Source organism: Psammomys obesus, unplaced genomic scaffold, assembly GCF_907164565.1.
Source record: "Psammomys obesus unplaced genomic scaffold, mPsaObe1.curated_primary_1811, whole genome shotgun sequence".
Classification (NCBI taxonomy): domain Eukaryota; kingdom Metazoa; phylum Chordata; class Mammalia; order Rodentia; family Muridae; genus Psammomys; species Psammomys obesus.
The window spans coordinates 10,406,171-10,432,369 of record NW_026591086.1 but is presented as its reverse complement, the minus strand read 5'-3'; the positions used below and the strand labels follow the sequence as shown (position 1 = coordinate 10,432,369).

Here is a 26,199-nt window from a genome sequence, read left to right as displayed (position 1 = left end):
ATAGTCCTTGTTCCCCTCACTATGGGAAACCAATTGGTTACTGAGCTACCACAGGCTACATCTGAGCAGAGGTTCTAGGTTACATTCATACATGGTCCTTGGTTGCATGTCAGTCTCAGAAAAGACCCTGTGCCCAGATATCTTTGGTCCTTGTGGAGCTCCTATCCTTTCCTCATCAGTCTAACTCCCCTTCTTTCTTATGATTCCCTGCACCCTGCCAAAGGTTTGGTCACGAGTCTTTGCTTTGAAAACACCGCTAGTTAGAGTCTTTCCAATGCGCTCAGTAGACTCCTGTCAATGTTCAATGCGTATCCCATCTGTCTTTCAAAACGAGGATTGATAATCTTACCCCATGTCCGCTCTCTTGATTATCTTTTTTAGGTGTATAGATTTCATTATGTTTATTATATCTTATAGGTCTATATAAGTGAGTATATACCGTGTTTGTCTTTCTCCTTCTGGGATATTTCACTCAAGATGATCTTTTCTAGATTCCACCATTTGCCTGCAAATTTCATGATTTCCTCCTTTTTGATTGCTCAGGCTTAAAAAGAAGGTAGACTTTAGGTAATGAAAGAAATCAGACTGTGAAATATGTAGAAATATTTTTGTGTTATTAACTATAGTTATTAAACTTAGGGATGATAGAAAGACCACTTGTCTTCTTCCTTACAGTGTATAATTCAATGCCAACATGGAATTTTTGTCTGGAAGGTCTAACGGGCAATGAAAATGAGTTCACATAATAAATTTATGTGATCGTGATTCTTTTTTTTAACATTTTTTTAAATCCTGATTGCTTTAATTTGTGCTAGCAGAAGGAGAACCAAAATTCTTACTCTAGCAATTGGCCATTAGGATTTAAAGACTTCCTGATGTGACAATAGAAACTGTGCATCTGAAACACCTCAGGCTTAATTGTGTTATTAGTATCTTAAAAAAAAATCAGGGAAAATTTGAAGTTTTTTTTAAATATAAGAAAACAAAAATGGAGCAGTTAAAATAATATTACTATCTAAGAAAAGATAGTCACTTTTTAGGAACTTATGTCAGAATAGGAAAATACAGTTCATCATTCCTTAGGCGATAGAAGATACATATAAAAAATAAAAAAGAAGGTACATATACACACATGTACATATGTGCTGTGTCTGTGTGTGTTCATGTCCCCTCTCTATGGGAAGTGGCAGAGGTGGATATGAGGGAGGTAGAAAAGAGAGAAGATAGAGTTGTACTTCTGTTGTTTTGTGTAGATATGGGTGCTGAGTCCAGGGCCATGCACAGTGAAGGCAAGCAGTCTACAGCCTAACAGGTACTTTTCTTTAATGAAGCTGTTCTGTTTTCTTGGATATCTAGGAGTAATGGGAAGCTTCGTTGCATGTGTTTAATTAACTTCCCTGTGAACTCTTATATATGCTACACTCCAAATAACAATGAATTGAAAATTCATGTGAGTTCTACAAAATATGAACTTTTTTATTTGAGTCCTGAGATAGAAATGGTTATGGTTTTTAAGACAATGTAAATTATGTTGTCAGGTAAAGAGAGGGATATCTGGAGTTTTGTTTTATTTGTTTGTTTGTTTTACAGTTGCATCAGTTGGGCCCTGTTGATTTTTATTTACTTAGGGACAAATAACTAATGTGTATTTTTTTAACTTTTATTAACTTGTGTCTGGTTACACAAACACAGACACAGATATACCCTGGTAGGAACATGACCCAAGGCTATTTTGTTGTTGTTAAAAAAATATTTTGGCTTCTATACATTGAGTTAAGATGATCTGCTTTACTTTTCTTGACTATGGAAGAAAATTTAAGATCAAAGGCCAGATTCAATATTAATTCTATGCTTTGTTTTAACAAAAAGAGCCATCATTTCAAACTAATGCTATGTAGATACATTATTTTTGTTAAGGGGAAGTAGAGACATCTCTCAAGCTGTTTTGCTTGCATACACGTCTGCATCTCAGAAAAGGTCATTGGATCCCATAGACAATTGCAAGCTGCCATTTGAGTGCTGGGAATTGAACTCGGGACTTCTGGAAGAGCAGCCAGTGAGTGCTACTAACTGCTGAGCAATCTCTCTGGCGCCTATTCTTCTAATAATAAACAGAAAAATGAATTTTTTGAAAAATGAAATCTTAGAAAACAACTTTAACACAATTATCATAGAAAGAAATAGTATATAATTTTAAACTCTAATCTTTGTTGCTAAGAATATTTGTAATTTTTAATATATAATGTTTGATTTCTGGTTTTTTATTTTTTTGGGGTGGTGGTTTTCTAAACAGGGTTTTCTCTGTGTATCCCTAGCTGTCCTAGAACCCTCTCTGTAGTCTAGACTGGCCTTGAACTCAGAGATTCACCTGCCTCTGCCTCTCAAGTGCTGGGATTAAAGGCATGGGCCACCACCACCTTTGTCTTGAACCCCACCCCCTGCAAAAAAAAAAAAAAGGTGGTAAAGAAGACTCTTATAGTCATTCTAAGCATAACCTAAGCCCTGACAGGCTGGTCTTGTAAGTAATAATTCAATTGCCTGAATTTCTGTTAAAATGTGTGTCTCTTGGTGCTGCAAGTAAAATACTGGAGACCAAGTGGCTTATAAAACGCAGGCATGTATATCTTAATAGCTGTGGGAATGCAAGCTGAACATACCAGCAGAGTCTGTATCTTATGAAAGCTGGATTTCTTTTTCATAGATGGTCTCTCTCTATCTCTGTTAGTTTTTGTTTTTCGAAACAGGGTTTCTCTGTGTAGCCTTGGCTGTCCTGGACTTGCTTTGTAGACCAGGCTGGCCTCAAACTCACAGTGATCTGCCTGCCTCTGCCTCCCCAGTGCTGGCATTACAGGTGTGCGTTGCAGTGCCCGGCAGATTGTCTCTTTTCTAAGTCCTACATAGTGCAAGGGGCTAGGCAGATGTCCAGGCTGCCTTTGTGAGGATATTAATCCTTTCACAAAGGATGTGCTAAACCTCTGTTACCTTCACGTGCACCCAGGACAAGACTGCCAGTGGGTTTTTCAAAGCCAGGCCAGATGTAGAAATCAGAACACAGGTATATCTACAATTTCTAGGAAGACAAGCTCAGCCAGTAAGCCCATTCCTATTGACTCAGTTCTAAGTAAGATTCAAAGAAATTATAAGGCTTATAAAATCCTGTGAACTCCAGGTATCCAGAAAGCGAAGCAGAAAAAAAAACCAAGGCTAATGAAATGAATACCTCTGAAGGCTTTACTTTTTATACTATTTTGAGTTTCTTATGCCTCTTTCTCTCTTCTTCTCCACAATCCTTTTCAACACCCCAACACCAGGTAGGAGAGAAAGATTAGTGGGGAGGCGGGGTGCAGTGCTCTTCAGCTACTTCCTGCTGATTAGGGTCGAGGTTTCCTAGTGGAAAGTCCAATATTCCTTTCAGGATATCTCCCAACCTCTCATGAAACTTCATCAACAGCAATCAGGAGCAGCAGGGGGAAGCACCAGCAGCCTTCTTCCTCCTTAGAGTTCCCTACCACTCTCTGGACTCTTGCATTTATTCTCTCTTCAGAGTCCTTAGAGTTTAACTGTCTGCAGCTGGCAAAAAGCCCCTCTCAGAGCCTACACCAACCAAATACTTTGCTGCTGTGGACAATCTGAATCAGTCCCATATCCTACACCTGTGATCAAATCAAAACCATGTTTACATCCACAACATGTCTCAATGTGTTAACATAGGGTTTTGTGTGGTTTCACATGCTTGAAAGTGCTTTTCATTGAGTCACAACTCTAGTCCCTAGCTCACGTTTTTAAGTTTTATTTATGTACTAATATTGGATCTTACTTCACCGTATAGCCTAGGCTGATCTGGAACTTGCTTAGCCCAGACTAGTTCAGATTCTGTTCTTCCTCCTGTGCCTTCTGAGTGTTCTGATTGTAGATGTGTACCACCTACCCAGCTTGTTTTATTTTTTTAAAATAATACTCTACTAGGAGAAAACTGTTGTTTAAAACTTTGCCTCTAAGAGTACCTTGGACTTGATGTAGCATTTGCCATTGTAGGATTATATATATGGATATGGTACTTAATTGAATTTCTATAGGCAAAAATCTGGTGGTTTTTATTTTCTTGCATAGAGATCGTAGTTAAGAGGCAGGAATTATTTGAGGAAATTTCTCTAATTGTGGTCAGCTAATCATAGGATGTTTGTCTTTAACCTACTTGTAAATCTTAGTCATAGCATTATTAATAGACGGTCCATGTCTCCTCATTTCAGCAGTGCAAGCATATTTATTCCTGACTTTTGAACTGCCCTTCTTATGCTTCCTCATTACTTATAACTTTCTCTTCCTTTTCTACAAAACTTGGCAAAGCACCCTTTATTTTCATCACATCCTAACTTCCTTTCAAGACTGTTCAAGCTTTGTTCCCCTTTTAATGTCTGTTTCTCACATTGTGTCAGTTCCCCTTAAAGTATTATTCCCCCTATACTATGAGTTTTTACTCATTTTGTAGATATTTGCTCTTGTTCCCTAGCACTTTCTGAATTTGTAATCACAAAGTTAGCTTCTTACATGATTACTGTCTGTCTCTTCCCAGTAGACTCTGGACACAAAGTAGACAGGAAGCATGTCTGTTTGCTGGACACTGTCCTTAGTGTTTCACACATGCTTGCTGTTTGTTCAGAGCCTGATGGTTTGCAGTTTAAAAGAATTTCTTTTTTCACTAGGTTGTACTGAATGCTTTGTTATATTCCTCCATGCTTTACTCTCTAAAGAAAACATTTTGAAAGTCACTCTGTAACAGTTGACATGCTTATATTTTGTGGATATAATACATGTTATTATTTGGCTAGTGTTGTGGGGGAAGAATTATAAGAAAAAGGGGTAGATTTTTTTATTTTTGAGGCAGTGTTTCATTGTGTAGGTGTAGCTATCCTGAAATGCACGGTATACTACAGGCTGGCCTAGAAGTCACAGAGCTCCTTTTCTTTCTGCTGGAATTAAAGGAATGCACCATCACATCTGGTTTAAAATTATGTTTAAGGGATTTAAAAGAGTATATAACTGACAAGCTTCCATTTTTAACCTTATCCTTACTTTAAGGTAGAATTAATCTCAAGAAATTTAGAGAACTTTAATCTTCTTACTCCATTCATTTATTCAGTAAATGCTTATTCAGCCCCTACTGTTTGCAAAGCATTTTTAAACAGAAATAACTGTTATGAACAACAGGCAAGACCCATGCTTTTCTGACTGTTACATTATAGCAGAGATTGTTAGTAAGCAAGTAAACAAATGTAGTGACAATGACCAAAGCTGTAAGAGTAGAGTAGTTACTGGTAAGGTAGTGGGAGTTGCAGCCTTCTTGACAAGATGTTTGGAGAAAGCTTCATTTGCAAGGTACCATTTGAAGAGATATGCATACTGGGAGGGTTGAGCCGTGGAACGCTCTGGTGAAGGAATATCCGAGATAAGGAAGAGTAAGCACAGAAAGGCAGAAATGGGGGTTGTTTGGTTTTGTTGTTTGGTGATAAGAGAATGATTAGTTCATGTTGTATAGAGACATAAAGTGAAGATGATGAATGAAGAACCAATACTTCTGGACAAAGTAGACATATGTACTGGACTGGGTTGATGGATAGATAACTTGGTTTATGTTTACACTTGAAAAGATACATTGTCCTTTGTAAATAACATGAAGACTGTCATCATAATACCATCAAATACTTATATGACACTTTGTGTTAAACACTAGTCTAAATTCTTAGCATCTGAATTCACAATACTGTGATTTAGATACTCTTACCCAAATATCTCTATTTTACAATTAAGAAAAGTGAACACACCATCAATCCCAGTATTGAGGAGGCAGAGACAAGGAGGATATCTGAGTTGGAGGCCAGCTTGGTTTACATAATAAGTTCCAGGACAGGCAAGGCTCCATCGTGAGATGCTGTCTCAAAAAGAAACAAGCCAGAATTGGAGAGATGGCTCAGCCATTAAGATCATTTGTTGTTCTTGCAGAGGACCTGAGTTTGGCTCTCAGGGCTCAGATTGCAGCTAACAACTGTCTGTAACTCCAGTTCCAAAGGCTCACAGGCATTATATATATGTGGTATATGTGGGCATACATGTAGGCAAAAATACCCATACACATAAATTTTATAAAGCTTTTAAAGAGAACAATAAAAACTGTAGCTCTTTATGTTTTTTGAGATGAGGTGAATGAAATTAAGATGGAAAAGACAACATACTGTTTGGGAACGTATTACTTGAGTAACTTAATTTAATTTGGGTTTCTTTCTTTTTATATTTTTCTTTCTTGAAATATTTCTCTCAAGGTACCTTTTGGCTTGCTTTGTTGCTTTTATAGAAGAAACTTGCCTGAACTACTTGATTGTTGTTCATGTGTAAGTGTAAATCACTGAAAGTTAGCTGGAGGCTGTGTTTACCCAGGAAGGGATTTTTGACTGTGTGGTGACTTGTATAAATATAATTCCCTTATAAAGCCTTTGGTTTGCTAATATCTGTAGTTTTTTTCCTCTTAAAGTCAACATTTACTTAGCTTGATGCTTATGTTTTCATACCTGGAGAATATGATCATAGTTTCAAACATCCGAGGCTCTAGAGACAGGAAGCAGTTGGGATATGTAATATTTGTGATCAAAACCTTTCCTTAATGTTACCTTCTTTACTATGATACCTCCTTTGAAGACACTTTCTAGAGACATCAGGACAAACAGTTCTATTTTATAATCACTAAATCTCTATATTTTTCATCACTATAGACAGAAGGCACATATCTTGTTTTAGCTTACCCTTACTTAGGTGGACTTCTGCCAATCTTCTTGCTGCTAATTCACCTTTTGCCTCACTGCCCAAGGCATCTGGTATCACAGCTACCAGGCCTTCTGCAGGGTAAAGAGTTCATATAGCAGACTGGAAAGATGTTTCTGTGGTTAAGAGCACTGTCTGCTCATCCAGGGGATCTGGGTTTAATTCCCAGCTCCCTCATGGCACATGACCATCTGCAACTTCAGTTCCAGAACATCTGAGAGCCCTTACTGGCCTCCACTGGTACTGCATGCACACAGTACATAGACACATATGCAGGTAAAGCACCCATGCACAAAAAAAGAAAAGAAAAGAAATTTTAAAGAATTCATGTGGTTTGTTGCGTTTCTGAATATTGGGCTTCCATCTGCCCTTTTATCATGTAGTGAGTAGGTTAGCACTTCACTTATGTCTTCCACATTCAAGTTTAGGTATCCGGTATTCCCTCTCCTCTTCTCTTAAATGTTTTATGTCTTTCTGTGTTTACCATCTTTTACTTGCATTGCCTATTTTTTAAGGAGTTAGATTAATATAATTAATTATGGCTTTATTGTTACAGAAGTATCCAGTTTGTATGTGTTTGGATTTGTTGTTGTTGTTGTTTTTCAAAGATTTATCTTATTTTTATTTATGTATATGCATGTGTGTTTATGTGTTTGCATGTATGTATGAGCAGATGCCCACAGAGGCAAGAAGAGGGTGTTGGGTCCCCTGGAGCTGAAGTTACCAGTGGTTATGAGCTGTCTCATATGGGTGCTGGGAACTGACTCGGATCCTCTGTAAGAGCAATACCTGCTTTTCACCACTGAGTCATTTCTCCAACCTTGGGCTTTTAGGTTTTTGTCAGTTTCAAAGTCTCAACAACACAAGAGGTCATTGTAATTTCTTGTGATATACTAACTTCATAAGAGGAGATGTGAAAATGTTACCATTTTTTCAATGTAGAAAGAGTTCAACTAAAAGCAAGATTATCTTTCATTTGAAGTTTTGATAAAAATTTCCTGGTAAAACCAAACAGGGCTTTTCTTTGTGGGGGATTTTAAATTATGATTCAGATTTTATTTTTATTTTTTTGTTTTTGTTTTTGTTTTGATATAGGATTTATTTTGTGTACCCCTGGCTGTCCTGGAACTCACTCTATAGACCAGGGTGATCTCGAATTTAGAGATCCACCTGCCTCTGTCTAGGATTAAAGACATGCACCATCACTGCTAGGCTCTCATTCAAATTTTTAATGATGGCAATATTACTCAAATTATATGATTTTTTTCCATTGAGCTTTGATGATATTTTTGTAGGTTTTTTTTCATGTAGTCTAAGGTTTCTAATTTATTAATATAAAATTATTTTAAGTCCCCTGCTACTTTTCAAATCTTTTATATTATGTGGCACTTTTAGTTCCTAACATCAATTAGCTCTTCCTTTTCTTTTTATCAACTTAGTAGAGTTCTATTTGTTATTTTAAACAGTAGTTATCATTTCTTTTGATAACTTTGTTGTTTTATCTTTGTTTTCAGTTTTATTAAGTTCTGCTCATAGACTTATTTTCTTTTCTCTACCTTCTTTGAATATTTTGTGCATCTTTTACCCAACTTCTACTTTCTTTCCTAATAAAGGTCACTAGCCTTACCTCTGCAATTTGAAATGCTTCAAAATCCAAAGCTATAGTTGTTGATTTGGGGGGAGAAGTCGAAAGGTTATTCAGGCTAAAAAGGCATTCTATCTCTGGGCTATTTTCCAGCCCCCAATCCAAAACTTTTTACATCAAAACATGATGCTACTTTATGTGATATACCAAAGACAAAAAATGCAACTAAAATGTTGATCAAATTACAATTGACCATGTGCATAAGGTGTATTTGAAGCATAAACAAATCCTGAAGTTAAACTTTGGTTTCATCACTGATATATCTCATTATATGTAAGTGAATATTCAAAGAATTCAAAAGCCAAGATGCATATATTCAATGTTGGAGGAATATTTAAGGACATACATTTTCTTATTTTTATATGTGCATGCACAATATCAAAATTGGCAAGCAAGAATTTCAAAATGGAGTAGAGGATCTCATTCTGCCTAAAGTTAGTAGTACCTAACCATGTCACATAGCATACTTTTTATATGTGCTTGGAAAAAACCGTACCTGCTGATGTTGTTAAAATACCATTTTCTTTCATACAGGGCTCACCTTTATTTGATCTCATTAAGCAGTCAAAGGATGGAGAAGGACCTGATCACCTTGAATCTGCTTGTCCTCTCAGCCTCCCTCTCCAGAGTAACCACACTGCAGCAGATATGTAAGTCGAAATGTGCTGTTTCCCATTAAAACAATAAGGATACTTTGACCATAAGGGAAATGCAAAGCATTATACAGAAATTGTAGAACTGCAGTCTTGCTTAACACATTGTTTTTGCTTGAAGAGTCAGGAGTGTAAGATACACGACCTAAATAAGGTCACATAAAGAAGTACAAAGCTGCTGAATCTCATAGAGTTGGTATAATGGGGAATTTTTCATGACAGACCTGGTGCCATTTTAGATAAGCCTAATGGTCAGGCAGGATTTCAACATGAAAATTGGAAAAGCAAGAGGAAATATCCCAAGAGCCAGAACTGACTTGTGTCTGTAATAGCCACAAAGTAGGAAACATTTTTCAGGGACTATAAATCATACCATGTGGGGAGGGGGGCACAGCATAAGTATAGGGAATAGTGTGGAATATTACACATCATTAGAGTGTACTGTGGTAATGACAGAAGAAACAGCTAACATTTTTTAAGGGTTCCCTGTATTTTGGACATTTGCATAAGCACTTCAGCTTCGTATTTTTTATTAAATGTTCTTACCAGACCTGTAAGGCAAGAGATTGTATCAGCACCAGTTACCTATAACACAGCAATGAGGGAAATAGGGTAACTTGCTTAAGATATACAGAAATGAACCCTGGAAGTCTGATCTCTTTTAGTCCCTGTAGCTACTGCCTTTTATAAATGTGTTTAATGTTTCTGCCTGATTCTGTGTAGAAATACAGCATTCCTGTGATGAACACAGGGACCATTTTCCTGAGATATCATTATCATGCTAAATTCTACACAAAGTATTTCTAGCTCACAGAGTTTTTTTTTTGCTAGGTAATATTTTCATATAATATTTGCTAGCTTTATATTTTCCTGTAGTTCAGTAAATGGTTATGTGTTAATGCTATGTTAACAGTGCTTGTCACTGGTAAGATTAGATGGCCTGGCTCTTCTCCCTTATAGGGCTGTGTGTCTTGGAGGAAGGAAGCAGTGGACAGTGAACTAGCATAAGTTGATTTTAGAGTACTAGTGCGGGAATGCAACAATGGAGTGACGTGCAGGTGAGACAGAGAAGGGGATAGAATGTTTAGATAGGCCCCCTCTTCTGATGACGTGATATTTTGACTGTGACCTAAATGGCAACTGAATGCTGAGCAGGGAAAAGTCTTCCTGTTTGTCTGAATTGGGGACTGTAAAGAGACCCGGGGTGGATTGGGCATGGTAGGAGTAGTAAGGGGAAGGTTGAAGCAGCACACAGGAACTCTTAGGATTCTCTGAGTTCCTAGATTTTATAAAGATAATGGGGATCGTTTAAGCACACATGAACCTTTGTATAATTTGATTAAAAGACTATTCTAGCCACTGTTAGAAAAACAGGTGGGCTTGATGGCTAGAAAATGTCAAGGCAAGAAAATGGAGACAAAATTTTGAAGATGTTGAATATTTTAAATAAGGGATACAGGTGACTCAGGCTATGATAAACATTAAAAAAGGAAATGAAGTATCTGGATATATTTTGATATAGAAACAACAGGTTTATATTTATTTGTTTTATAGCATATTAGAGGAACTAGACAAATTGAGAAATTTAAATATTTCATTCCTAGGCTTTTTATTTTAAAACACTAGATATGATATATGACATTTATTTGAAATAAGAAAGACTAGGTGAAGGAATCCAGAGTTCTGCTTTGGCCGTAGAAGGTTTGAGATTCAAGTAGTACAACTATCTATTACATGATTGGATTTTTCCATCTAGACCCAAGGGAGACCTGCTTTTGTACAAGTTAAGTAATTTTACAGTTGTCAGTTTTGTAACTAAAGGAAAGCCAGGGAAAGGTAGCACATTTTTCCTGTTAAGCTGGCTTTCCAGCTTGGATTTAAATAGCTGACTCATGGAATTGGGTAAACTGTGTCTTGAGTACTTGCAGGCGCACACGTGTGTGTGTGAGATGAAGACTTATTCTTTGTATATGTCTAGGTATCTTTCTCCTATAAGATCCCCAAAGAAAAGAAGTTCAACTACACGTGTAAGTTCTGCTGCAAATACGGAGACACAAGCAGCGTCCGCCTTCCATACCCAGAAGCCATTGAAATCTACCTCCCTTTCCCTGTTTTACAAAAAAGGTCAGTAGAAGATTAAGAACACGGACTCTGGAACTAGGCTTACTAGGCTGAGCCGTGGCTCCAGTACTTACGATATGTGACACTGAGCACATCACTTGACATCTCTATGCCTCAGCTGCATAAGTAAGGAAATTGGGGATACCATCTAGATCTCCTCATTCAGAAATCTAGCCAGACCATTGATGCTTTAAAACTCCCTTGTCTCTAACATGGCCTGCTCCTTGATCACCTTCCCCTGAGGGGGAAGCAGCCTTACCAGGCTACAGAGGAAGACCTAATAGGCGAGGGTCAGATGGTAGAGGAAGAGGATCTCCCCTATCAGTAGACTGGGGGAGGGACGTGGGTGAGGGAGGGAGGATGGGATTAGGAGGGGATGAGGGAGGGGCCACAGTTGGGATATAAAATGAATAAACTGTAATTAATAAAAAATAAATTAATTAAAAAATAAAAATCCTGAGGGAGGGTGGGACCAGGAGGGGAGGGGGGCTTATGAGGAGATACAAAGTGAATAAAGTGTAATTAATAAAATAAAATTAAAAAAAAACAAAAATCCCTTGTCAAGTCTGACATACAGTAAAGTTTTAGACCTTTGGGGATAAATTGTTAGCTTTGAAAAGTTCTGTTTACCTTATGCAAATCTTTAAAGGAACATTTTGAACCATGAGTTTTCACATGGAAAATAAATATATAAAAATGCAAATTCCATTCCTTTCACAGTCATTTTGCACTGTACAATTTACAATATTCAAGAGTATGCTATGCTGTATTAGTATTTATAGAGAAATGCATGATATGATATTTTTTTTTCTTTTAGGATTGGAAAGAAGAATAATCACTTGCAATTCCACTATTTTAAAAATAATCTGTCTAATATTGTTAATGGAAATTTCCAACATCTGTGCTGAGTGATTACCAACAGAACTAAAGCAAATCTTACTTGGTTTGCCTAATTTCACAATATCATTTGACCCTTCCCCTGTGCCTTGGTTTCATAACATAATAGCTAATTCAGCAATTATTATTGAGTCTTGAGTATGTAACACTGCTAATACTAGACATCATTTATCCATAAGGAAAATAGTCTGAGAGGTGGTTATTGTTACAGTGCTACTTATAATATTATAAAGAAATCTACTATTTCGAAAAATGCACTCGTAATTGAAAATGAACAGTAAAGAGGCCTCATTCCCTTCCATCTGCAGTGTACCGCTTAGCGTATCTCCGACTGAACACGCTGTGTGCACGGCTCCTGTCTGACCACCCGGAACTAGAGCACATCATCTGGACCCTGTTTCAGCATACACTGCAAAATGAGTATGAGCTTATGAGAGACCGACATTTGGACCAGGTAGGAAAAGCAGTAACTTCACAGTCAGTTCTTCCTGCTAACTGTTAACTGTGTGCCAATGTAAAGATTTGACTCAAGTGAACAGCCACATTAATTTACTAATATATATTATTACACAGTATTTAAGATATATAGTCATTTGTTGGGTACCGTTTATATTTTTTGCTGTAGTTCTTACAAATTTAGATTTAGATTTCTTACAAATTTAGATTTAGATTTTTATGTATACTTTAATAGCTGCTTAATGACACACATTATTTATTTAACAATTTACCAAATAACTTATAAACCATTTCTGTCTTCTGATAAGCTAGATTTCGTTTTAGTGTGGAAATAACATGATCCCTACACGAATCAACTGATCTAACCAGGAGTGGTAGTATATGCCTATAATCACAACTATTCTCGAGAAGGTGAGGCTGAAGACTCACAAATTTGAGGACTGCCAGCACTGCATGATAAGTTCAAAGCCACCCTGGCAACTTAGTGAGACCCCATCTAAATGAAAATAATAAAAAGGCTGGTGATGTAGCTCAGTGGTGAAGCATTTGTCTATCATACACAAAGCACTGGTGGTCTAATACTAGGTAAAAAGACAAAAAGGTTTAAAAAGAACCAAAACAGGAAGGGAGGGAGGGAGAAGTTCCGGAAGGTGGCCTTATAAATGGAATGATCCCTCATAGCTTCCTTTCTCTTCTTAAAGGGGATAAAAGAACATTTGGAGGAGTGGGTAACAGCTTATTAATGTAATTCATGTACCATTAAGTGCATACATTTAAAATGTATAATTCAGTGGTTTTAGTATATTTGTGGAGTTTTAAAGCTACTACAATCTATTTTATTTTTAGACCGTTTTATCACACCAAAGAGAAACTGTTTCCTCTAAGGGCTCTTATACCAACACTAATCTGCTTTCTTTTTCTGTAGATTTGCCTAATCTGGACATTTTACATAAATATAATCACATGAGAATTTACTTCTCAAGAAGTAAAAACTTCAGGTCCCCGCTCCCTTTGGTTATTGGCGGTTTGATGTTTATAAACAAAAACATTGTCAAATTTGAAGTCATTAAGACCTCCTTTTTCCCCAAGAGTTTTATACTCCTAGCTTTTACGTGTAAGTTTGTATGCATTTTAACTTAGTTTTCAACAGTATAGGAGAGGGAGTCTACTGCTTCATGTTGGTACTGGAATAACTAGTTATTCCAGCACTATATCTCCCTCTTTGCACTCCTCTTTCCCTCTTGCCTTTTCTCCCTGGAGTTAGGAGCTTTAACCGAGAGCCTCTTACTTTGTAGAAAGCGTTCCACTGAGATAAACCATCCGCACCACCCCCCCCCCGCGCAATTCCTTGAAATGTGTTTTCCTCGTTCTTTTTGTTGGCAGCTGTTGGAAAGCTATTTATTTTTATATGTACACGCGTGTATTTCAGAGACTCAGTTCTGTTTGTCTAGATAGGTATTCTGCTGAGAATACACTTACAATTTTGAGAATACATTACAATTTTTGTAATAAAGGGACATGATTGCACTTTTATTCTTTTTTCAAGATCAATTTAACTGTCCTGAAATTTAAATCTTCATGTGTTTTTTAGGACTGACTTATCACTTTCTCTAAAGATTGTAAAAGAAAGTGCATTGACTGATATGGCAGTGTGGGAAAATATTGCCATCTGAACATGAAATCTTTAATCCAGACATATGTTATTTCTTTCCACTCTTTTAGGTTTTAATTCCTTTCAGTAGTGTTTTATAGTTTTAAGACTACAAATCTTATACTTATTTTATTAACTATATTCTTAAATATTTTACTCTTTTTAATAATAAGGGAAATTAGTTGGGCATGGTGATATCTGCCTTTAATCTCAGTACTCTGGGAGGCAGAGGCAGGTGAATCTCTGTGAGTTTGAGGCCAGCCTGGTCTACAAAGTGAGTCCAGGAGCCAAAACTACACAGAAAAACTCTATCTCAAAAAACCCAAAAGGGGGGGGGGAGTTTCATTTTTGTCTATTGATCTGTGTGGTTTTGGTACTAGCAAAATAATAGCCTCACACAATTACTTGGGAACTTCTAATTTTGGAAGAATTTTTGAAGATTTTTTAATGAGTCTTCTTTTCTTCTTGAAATTTGATGGAATTCTTAAAAAACGAAAACAAAAACAAAGCCTACATGTGTGCCTGTGTACCAGATCTCACTATAGATGGTTGTGAGCCACTATGTAGTTGCTGGGAATTGAACTCTGGACCATTGGAAGAACAGCCAGTGTTCTTAACCTCTGAGCCATCTCTCCAGCCCAGGGCATAACAGATTTGTGCTTAAAAGCTCAACCTGAGAAAGGCCCGGGTTACACACTGGGATTCTAAACACCCAATATAATGGTCAGGCAGCTAATAAAGACTTTCTATTGGCTTAAATCTGTGTCTGAGTAAACTCTGGTGGATACCCCACAACAAACCCATGCTGCAAAGCTCTCAAAAGGGTCAGGGTGAGGTGTCTCTGGGCTCTCCCATCTGCTCTTTGTACACTCCAACTCACTAGTTCCCTAGTTACTTAGTGATTGCATTGCATGCACATTAATCTTCCCTCAGGGTCCACATCTGGGGAATGTCACTTAACCAACACGCTATTTCTTTCTTCTTCATCGAAGTGGTAAGCTCAAACACATGCTATGGTCTATCGTCTTCTGAAATAGTTCCTCAGACTCATCCGTAATGTGAGAAACTACCACTCTTTTTTTGGGGGGGGGGGTCAATCTAGGGTTTCTCTATGTAGCCTTGGCTCTCCTGGACATGCTTTGTAGACCAGGTTGGCCTTGAACTCACAGAGATCCAGATGCCTCTGTCTCCCTGAGTGCTGAGATTAAAGGTGTGCACCACCACACCCAGCTGAAACTACTACCCTTGAATGCCTTTCCAAATAAATGGTTTTGCAGCCTTAAAAAAAAAAAAAAAAAAAAAAAGAAATTTGATGGAATTCACCAATGAAGTCCTATGGGTATGGGCTTTTGTTTGTGAACACTTATTGTTTAATAATTCAGAATTAGATTTTCTTTTATTTTTCAGTCAGTATTGGCATTTTGCATAGCTAGAGAAACTTTTGCATTTCATCTTAGTCATTTTATTGGTACATAATTTTTCATAATGTACTTATATAATCCTCCTATTTCAGTGAGGTTGGTAATGTTTCCAACAAGAATGATATTTATAGGCAAAAAATACATTTGAAAGACATAACTTAAATATATTTGTACATATCAATTGCAGTACATTAGTTTTTTGATACATATTTACTGCTTTATGATCCCTTCCACTTTCTATAATATAGAAATCCAGATTCCTAGAGAAATAAGGGTGTTTTTTTTTTGTTTTTTTTTTTGCAATTCAGATTTTTATGAGTGATATACTTCAAGATATTGAAGTAAAAGAAAATATCAGTTGCCACACTGCAACATAAAGGGCATCTCAGTTTGAGGCTCAGCTGTAAGACACTGTGCACAGTACACTGAGAAGGAATCCTTGGGAATAGCAAGATAGGAGCAAAAATGTTGTAGAAATGATGAATTCTTAAATAAGGTGAAAAAGCTCATACATATTTTAAAAATTGACATTTAAGGCCACAGAGAATAATTCTCAAATGTTAGTTCTGCATTTTAAATATTGTTCTATTGAAAGATACTATATAGATAATCTGTTTATCGCAAGGATACATCCTAATGAAAATTCAGCGATGAAACTGACCCAGCCTAACATTCAGAGAAGAGTCAGAACATGGTTAACAGTGGAGGCTCTGTCCTCAGCTCCTCCTTATGCACCAGATCATTACATGTTACCTCATTTGATAGCTTGAGACCTTTTCACACAATCTTAAAAAAGAAAAAAGGATGATGAATCATACAGTTAGCTTGTTCTGGTTTCAACACTTTTGATAAACATTAAGGAACTAGAGCCAAACTTAGGGTAAACTAATTAAACTGGTTAGTCAGTCCTGAGTAACTGAGTTAGCTGCTTGCATTTTTTTTTCTGTAAATACAAATGTTTTGGTTAAACACCTCACATAGACTTTCAAACTGAGCTCAGAAGAGAGAGTAAACTCAGAAGAAATAAAATGTTCTTTTACTAATACTTTAAAAGCAAGATGACATAGTAAAGTTGTGAGTGTGTCTGTTACTCTTACTAGATTATGATGTGTTCAATGTATGGCATCTGCAAAGTGAAGAACATAGACCTGAAATTCAAAATCATCGTAACTGCATACAAGGATCTTCCTCATGCTGCCCAGGAGGTAGGTAGTCTCTGATGGTAAGACTTGAAAAATAAATTAACATTCATAATTTATTTCAGTTGTTACCTAGAGATCATATAGTCTCATTTACTTTCATAACATTGATTAATTATTTGTAACTGACATATAATTAGAAAACTATGGCAAATTATGAAATCTAAATCCATAGTTGAATTTCATAAATAATAATATATTTGAATATAATAATAACCAGGATATTAAAAATAAACTGACATAAATAATATATTAGTTTTCTTTTTCCACAGGAAAAAGCAGTACAAGTGAATTCTTACAAAGACATAATAAAATTTTGCAAGCCCATTTTGTGTCTCTAGTTTCCTTTCCCTCAGAGATGCCATCATGGTAAAACACACATTTCATATTATTCTGGCGCACAACAGCGAATCCTGGATTATTGTTTCACTTTGTCATTGACGTTTTGGAAAGTGATACAAACCAGTTTGGTTTTATTCACATATTTGGAGTTATTTCCTAAATTTAGTTATATAGACTGTGTAACAGAGGCATTCAATAAAATTTCTTTAGTTTTACTTAATTAAAATTTACACAAATTGGACATGGTGGCCCAGGCCTATAACTCCTACTCAGAATGATAAGTAAAAAGGAAAGTTACATAGCTAGACCTGCTTATGAAGATAAAAAGTGAGTAAAGTAAAGCCTAGTGGCAAAATAAGTAATTCAATGTTTGTTTCCTGCAAGGGAGTTGTGCACACTTTGTAACCCTTAGACTAGGGGATGCAGCTGCTGCAGGCCAGTGGTTTTATCTGCATAGTGGGGATTGGTGCTTGTGGCTTTTGATCATAATCCAGACTCCTCTGGATCACCTTGGTAACATTTCACTTTGAATAGGGCATCTATAATAAGTTAAAGGAAGCCTTTTAGATTATTGTTTTCTACATAAAATGCATTCTTTTGCATAGCTATGTTCAAGTATTTTAAAAGAAAAATTTAAAGATTTATTAAATGTATTTAACATGTTTTTTTTTTTTCTCAGACCTTTAAACGTGTTTTGATCAGAGAAGAGGAGTTTGATTCCATTATAGTATTCTATAACTCAGTTTTCATGCAGAGGCTAAAAACAAATATTTTACAGTATGCCTCCCCCAGGGTATGTTGAAAATATCTTTTAATTGATGAAATCTAATAACAAAGTAATGGATCCCAACAAAGCATTAGATCAATTATCTTTTTTCCTTTTGTTTTGTTTCTAGCCTCCTACCTTGTCACCAATACCTCACATTCCTCGAAGTCCTTACAAGTTTTCTAGTTCACCCTTACGGATTCCTGGAGGTAACATCTATATATCACCTCTAAAGAGTCCTTATAAAATTTCAGAAGGTCTGCCAACACCCACAAAAATGACTCCAAGATCAAGGTTGGTGTGTCCTTTTTAAGGGAATGCTAAAACATACACAAACACACACACACACACACACAAATATATATATTTGATAATTTTGATTTAGGTATAAAAATGTAAAGCTTTTTTTATTCAAAATGGGCTATGCTGTTGGGTATCTAAATTCCTTATATATATTAAGTAAATGTATGAAAGAATTTGGGGGCAAAGAAAATATGTTTACCTGGATGGGCTTGTAATTTTACTCATGAGCTTATCCTGCTACTCAGGTCTCATCTGTACATAGGTTGAGAACCAATTTTTAGGTGTGCCTCAAAACACTAATAGTTTTATATGCCATCAAAGTAGTTCATTTTAATTTAACTATTTATTAATTTATTTTAAGCAGGGTCTCACTATGTAGCTCTTGGCTGGCCTGGAACTTGCTGTGTAGACCAGGCAGCCTACATATTCAGAGATCCACCTACATTTACTTCCTGAGTATTAGAATTAAAGGTGCATGCCATCACACCCAGATTCTTTATTCTAAATTCATTGTAAACTCTATGGATCTTAGTATTGTTCTTGTTATGAAAACGGTGTCATAAGGGCTGGCAACATGGACCCCATAAAAGTACTTGCCCTACAAACCTAATGACTTGAATTTGATTTTTGTATCTATGATGAAAAGAAACAGCTTCTCCAAGTTGTTCTTTAACTTTGATATGCTTGCTCACACTCATACACACAGATCATACACATACACATTAATAATACATTTTTAAATAAAGATGTCTTAGTGTAGATTACTATCAATTAAGAAAATCCACCTTTGTTAATTCTGGTGGTAGATTTTTTACATTACATTGGGCATTTCTTGTTTCAGAAGGGCACTGTGGCCATCAAAATGAATGTGAAACTGTTTTAAAATTCTCAGATGAAATATTCTGTACAATGACAAGTCATATCTCTTGCTTTGAAGTCCTTCATTTTACTAATTATATGTTATCATGGTCTATTTGAAACTGGCTTAATGTTTATAAAGTTTATAAGTTTATAATGTTTATAAAGTAGAAGGCCAATTAACTACTGTAATGACTGCAGTCTCATCAGAAATTTCTTAGTACATGTAGTTTGTACCTGGTGGGCAAGAAAAGCAAACGAGGAGAAAAGGGCTCTATTAGCTTTTGAGGACATTTAGTTCCATGAGTAATATACACGTGTGATAAAAGTTCACAAGTGTAGAAAAATATTAAGTAAAAAATAATTGAAAATATGATGGAAAGCTCCATCATGTATATTTGGATCCCTCTCTATTTGTTTAATGTTTTTTGTATCTGATTATCTGTACAGGCATCTTCACCTCATACTGTAACACACTAAGATGTCATATCATGTCGTAATTAAATTTACACAGTCCCATGCTTTTACACGACATGGCAATGTATACTTAGGAAATTTCTGATGGTGATAATTAATCCATATTATGATTATAATGATGTCTGTTTGCTGATCTTAATGAAATCAGTTCTGTATTACTATTTTTAGTCCAGGGTAGCCTCAAATTCACAGCAGTCTTACTGCTGCTCAGCCTCCCAAGTACTTAGATAACAGGGTGAGCCACCGTGCCCAGCATGCATTGGTGCTCGTTTTAGAGAGAAAGAGTTACACTGTGAACATCCTAATTGGCAAATTACTGATAAGGCTTTAGAGAATCTTAACCTTAGCATTCTGTTCATGCATCATATTTAGTATTCTGATTAATCAAATATCCTTGGAAGGATGTCACTTACCAAGGAAATGGATGACAATAAATCTACATTGCTACTGTTCCATGTGTATATTTTCAAGTATTTTTTGAGCTAGATAAATACCTTTCCAACTTTATTATAAAAATATAAATTATAACTGAGTCCAGTAACATAGACCGGTAATCTCAGCTACTTAGAAGGCTAAAGCTAGAGCATCACAGGTTTATGACCTGCTGGGCAACTCTGTGAGATCCTGTCTCAAGGTAACAGGTCAGAGAAGGTTTGGGATGTAGCTTAGTGGTAGAGCACTTAGCATATACAAGGCCCTAGTTTCAACCCCTATAATGAGAAATAAAACACAACTATAAACAGTATGGCAAAAATAAAGACAAATGGAATAATAAGGATCTCTGATTATAGGGTACATAACACATAGCATTTACTACATACCAATATAAATCCTAATTAAAGTCTGATTATTACTTGATAAGAATAAATTTTTAAATTATATGTGTTGGGGAGTGGGGCTCACATGCCATGGCACACATGTGATGGTCAGAGGACAGCCTTGTAGAGTCTGTTCTTCTCTGCCCACCTTTATGTGGGTTTTGGCAGTGAGATTCAGGTTTCCATGTATGTGTAGCAATTGTTTCTACCTGCTGAGCCATCTCACCAGATCTTTTTAATATAAAAATTATTGTTGTTGTTTTGTTTTATATTTATTTTATTTACTTGGGGCCCATGCATGCTACCGTGCACATGTCAGGGTCAGAGCACAACTTGCTGGAGTCTTCCTCTCTTGCCGTGAGTTTCAGGGACTAAACCCAGGTCACCAGGCTCACCTGCAAGTGCTTCTGCGTGCAGAACCATCTTACTGGTCTTTTAAATTTTGTTTACTGACTTGTAAGTTTGTATCAAATGTAACTTAAATTAGAATGAAGTTACAGTTGTTTATTTATGAAGACCAGAAAGATAATCTTAAAATTTTCTAGACCTCCTCTTTAAATGTGGGCCATGGCAGAATTATGCTTTGCAAACCCAGAGTTCTTGTTCCAAATCTAAGAGAGCTGAGGTCGTAACTCAATGGTAGGATGCATGACTAGCATATTTGAGGCTTTGGGTTTGATCCTCAGCTCGGAAAAACAAACAAACAAAAACCCTCTGACTGGTTATGTTTTAATTGCGCCAGCACCCATACAACAGTCCCCCAGTGGATATAAGGTGTTGGTGGTTGTAGGGCCAGAGAACTTTGACTTGTGATGGTTGAGAGTGATGCATCTATGTTCATCTCTGCACATCTGCACAGTCTGTGTCTGGTTTTTACGACTAACTCACATTTTATCTTAACTTGACAGAATCTTGGTCTCAATTGGTGAATCATTTGGGGTGAGTATTTGTTTGTATGAAAAATGGAGTCATAGACTATTACCTAAAATACAGTGGACAGTATGATGCTCTGTGCTCCTGCATCATCCTTTATTTGGTATTTCGTTGCTGTCTATATGTATATGGACATCAGTGATTTAGATTACAGCTATAGAAGAAGTAGATTTCCATAATTTCAGCTTAAAGATGCTATTGCCCAGATATGTCCCAGATATTGTCCCCCTATGTATATTATATAGAATTGAGGAAGACATCTCATTGATTTTCAAATCAGGTTTAACTTTGAATCATATCATAATTGGTAAACTTGCAAGTTCTTTTCTAAACATTTCTCTGAGATTATATAATATACATATAAATAGTCATTTATATACATACATAAAGTGTTATTCTCACAGCACTCCTAGAGTGAAATGTGTGCTCTCCAACTCTATACATCGCTGGTGTCATCCAGTTCAGTTCAGTTTGACTTGATTACCTAGTTGTCTTTGGATCCTACAGGTTCCAGGGCTCGTGTCATTAACTTCTCCTAGGTGCCAGTTATAAGTGGCAAGTTCCTGGGTTATACCAATTTTGCATCCAAATTGTCTAGAAGTCAAGGAATTTTCATTACACCTTTCCTTTCTGTTTTGACCATTTGCTAGAATGTTCACAAAATTCTGGAAAATGGTTTACTGACCATTACTAGTTTATTTCAAAAGATGCAGATGAGTAGCCGGATGAAGAGACACATAGGGTGATATCCACTGGGGTTCCTAAGCTACACCTGAGGGTTCAGCAACTCCAGAGCTCTCCCAGGCCTGATGTTAAGAACTCTATTTTGTACAAATAGTTGATAAACTAAGTATCTTTCTACTTTCCCCACCCCGAAGGTTAGGAACTGTGGTTGAAAATTCTCAGCTTCTAACCACGATTTGGCTGACACTCTGACCCCATACTGATGCTATCAGTGATCTCTTATTAGAACAAAAGATGGTCCTGTCATTATCACTTGGGAAGTTCCCAGGGTTTTAGGAGCAGGAACAGAAGACAAAGGCCACATACCTCTCTGATACCGTATGTATGTATATAATCTCATGTAAATGTCTAGAAGTTTTGCAAATCAGTAACTTGTGATTTGAAGTGAGGTACTTTGAAATGAAGCACCATACCCTCACATTAGCAGCATGGCCCGACCTTCTGTTCTCCTTCCACACGTGCCCTAATGGTCATTCATTTACTTATTCACCCCACTTTTCCACTCCCTCCTTCACTTCCTCTCAATGCTAGGCTTTCTCTGACAAATAAGGAACTGAGATAGTGGGATGGGGCAGAGGGTAAAGGAATTTGTTGAACAAGTCTAGTTGCCTGAGTTTGATCCCTAGAACCCACATAAAAGATGGAAGGAGAAATGTGACTCCAAAAGTTTGTCCTCTGACCTTGGCATGTGTACATGCTTACATTCACATGTATTGTACACTAATAATAATAATAATTTGTTTTTAAATAATTGGTTTATGAGGAGCCAGGCACAGTGGTATACATCTGTAATCTTGGGAGACTGAGGCAGGATGATCAAGAATTTGTGGTTACTTGCAAATTAAAAATCAGTTCTCTCTAATGGAGTCTCTCTGGAGACACAAACCACCCTTATGGGCAGGTCTCATGCCCAGTAGTAAACACAATGGAATCTTTTATAGTTCTTTGTCTCATAATGCTTTGACAGAGTTTTTGTTTGTTTGTTTTGTTTTTATATTCTTGTAGGTTCTTTGTGTATACATTGTAGCTTTTGATTTTGTGGTTTTAAGGGATTCTTATGTGTACAAGCCTGTGTCTCTGCATCTGTATGTATACCTTGTGATTTTTCTTTAGCTCTTTTCTCTTCTGTTTGTTTTGTCTTATTTTAGTTAATTTTATCTTATTTACTTATTACTATTCTTTAATGCCTGTTTTCTAAAAAGAGACAGTGTATGAATTCTGATGGGAGGGAAAATGGAATCACAAAGAAGTTGGGAAAGGAGAAATGTGATCAAAATATATTATGTGAACAACGTCTAGTTTCAGTAAAAGAAAAAAGTTTGTGGTGAGCTTTGGCTACTTGGTGATTTGTATAGGACAGCATGGGTTATATAGCAAAATCGCTGTTTTAGGGGGAAGCAAAGTAGGGAAAGAGAAATGGCGGGAGAGAGCGAACGTGTGTGTTCACATGAAAGCACATTCTAGAGCAGTGGTCCTCAACCCTGCTAGTGCTGCAACTCCTTTACACAGCTCCTCGTGTTGTACTGACCTCAGCCAGAAAGTTGTTTTCATTGCTGCTTCATATTGTAATTTTGCTACATTATGAATTGTATTGTAAATAATTTTAGGGATAGAGGTTTGCCAAAGGGTTTGTCACAGGTTGAGAAGAGGTAGGTTGAAGGTTGTATGCTACATTAAATGTAAAAGTCCATGTTAGAAATATTCAGTGTTATGATATCTGATTCAAGATGAGCTACAGCTGCCAGGCTTTGTAAAGGAGGCTTTGTGGAACCATGCAAATCCGCTGGAGCTAGGCAGCTATGAGACAGAGGTCATGAAACTTTTTGCTTACTACCACCTGTAAAACAGTGGCGAAAACATGTATTAATCTAGATATTAAAATAGGGCCATGGGACTTAGCTTCTGTCATGATAAATATGTACCCTAAATATGTTTTCACTAAATGAAGCTGAGCTTGTCTGATGCACCAATAGCCCACATTTAACCTCTCTCTGAACATCTGACTTCATTTGTTGGCTCAATTAACATGCACTATGCGTGCCTGAGACAGTCCTGAAATGGAGGTTGAGAGTTGGACTATTCCCACATACGTATCTACTGGTGAGATGGGGTGGTGTGCCGATCTGGCACTTCTTGTCAAGGTCTCATCATGTCCTGTCATATTACCTGGACTAAAATTGTGAACTCTTTGAATATTCAAGTTAAAAACCTTTCAGTGGTAGCTTGCACTGCATCGGCATATGACCTGCCAACATACCCTCATGAGATGACTCGTACTTCCTGCGGTCTTCCCTCTTGCTATGTAACTCGAAATCACAACTTTTTAAAAGGTTTTTAAATTTTTAAATTTCAGTTCTAGAAATCTGATGTACCTCTACTGCTTCCATGACCAAAGCTCTGGTTTTATGTGTAGGTGAGTCCCCGATAGGCCACAGGCTGAGACAACAGCACAGCACACCTGACACACTTGACAGCACAGCAATGACAGAGAATCAGAGATGCTTGGAAAAGACGGGAAGATTCAGGAGGAATGGGTATTTGATGAAGGCAGAATTGGCATATTTGTGCTAATTCTTTTAAAAAGCTGTCATTTAGTCCAGTAAGGCAGAGAATTAAAATGAAATTGCTTCTGACTTTTGACATTCAAAATTAAATTTGTAGCTGCTAACTTCAAAATGTTGTTATTTAATGGTTTAAAATAAGAACTCTATAATTTATAGACTTCTGAGAAGTTCCAGAAAATAAACCAAATGGTGTGTAATAGTGACCGAGTGCTCAAAAGAAGTGCTGAAGGTGGCAACCCCCCCAAACCACTGAAAAAGCTGCGCTTTGACATCGAGGGATCCGATGAAGCAGATGGGAGGTAGGAACCATGGGGATACTTGCTCCTGGGATCCCAGTGGAGAGCTAAGCCAGTCTCAGCCCTGTCCTGTCAGTTCTCTCTGTATGAAAACAACTAAGAAGAATAGATGAAAGCCAAGGTGACCCACGCCTTTAATCCCAACACGGGGAGAAAAAGCAAGAGAAAACAGCTTAGTGTGGAATAGGACGTGGAAAGAACTGTGCAGATCTGATGCCGTCTGAAAATTCATGACTACTTAGGTATTAGAAGTCTAGACATAGCCTTACACAGCTACTGATACAAATGTATTAGTGTTAACATTAAATTTAAAAATTCTCACTCTTGAAAAATACTAAATTTTGCTTTATAAGAACCACTAAAAATAAATTTATGACATCTTTGTTTTAGATAACTTGGAAGCTTTTGAAATTAAACTAAAATGATGGCATAAAATGTCACTGAAAGCAGCAGAATTACTAGGAAATTGCATGTATGCTTTTGAAATATATATATTTTTTTCAATCTGCAGTAAACATATCCCAGTGGAGTCCAAATTCCAACAGAAACTGGCAGAAATGAGTAAGTACTCACTCCCTGGCTTTGCATCCAAGGAAGAAGCAGCCGCTTTCACTGAGAAAGTGTTTTCACTCTGTGAGGAAATGCACACATTATTCACTCAGGTGGCAGTTATTTACACATTTAAACTGTAGCTCCAATGGGAGTAGCTGTTTTCCTTAGACGCTGGTGGGCTACGTTTGTACTACAAAGTGAAGGTCGGCACACTTCCCAAGAGCCTGGAATAGTCTTACATTGATGTTGCTCTGTACTTTAAAATACCATTTTTTGACATTTTATACATATATACAATGTATTTTGGTCATATCCACCCCTCACTGCCCATCTCCCCGATCCTCCCAGGTCACTCCCCGCAGATGCCACTCCCAGCTTAATATCCTTCTTCCTTTTTAAGATCCACTGAGTCCAGTTAGTGCTGGTGGTGTGCACACAACTTTAGGGCTGTCAGTGGAACATGCATAAACCTACAGGGATTTTTTAGACGCCCTTAATCTGAAGGCTTTGAGACAGTTTCAGACAAGGTTTTTCATTACTGGAAGTGAAAATCTTTAAAATTAAGATCAGGTAATTTTCCAAATGTCAGTGTGACTGGAATTTGGAATGGAAGGGTCAGGGGTTATCACTGAGTGGCAGAGTGTTTGCTACCTTCTGTGTACAGGATCCTGAGTTACAGCACTGCAACAG

General features: G+C 36.9%; 1 protein-coding gene across 1 annotated transcript in view; it reads left to right on the top strand.

The window, feature by feature from the left end:
* The window catches only part of Rb1 (RB transcriptional corepressor 1), a 104,617-nt gene that overhangs the window by 73,975 nt on the left and 4,443 nt on the right, over positions 1 to 26,199 (top strand). Inside the window, exons 15-23 of the mRNA XM_055609863.1 lie at positions 8,993 to 9,108; positions 11,090 to 11,235; positions 12,438 to 12,583; positions 16,758 to 16,862; positions 17,878 to 17,991; positions 18,095 to 18,258; positions 21,329 to 21,359; positions 24,818 to 24,960; positions 25,469 to 25,518. Coding sequence (XP_055465838.1) covers positions 8,993 to 9,108; positions 11,090 to 11,235; positions 12,438 to 12,583; positions 16,758 to 16,862; positions 17,878 to 17,991; positions 18,095 to 18,258; positions 21,329 to 21,359; positions 24,818 to 24,960; positions 25,469 to 25,518 — 1,015 coding nt within the window. The remainder of the gene's footprint in view (positions 1 to 8,992; positions 9,109 to 11,089; positions 11,236 to 12,437; positions 12,584 to 16,757; positions 16,863 to 17,877; positions 17,992 to 18,094; positions 18,259 to 21,328; positions 21,360 to 24,817; positions 24,961 to 25,468; positions 25,519 to 26,199) is intronic.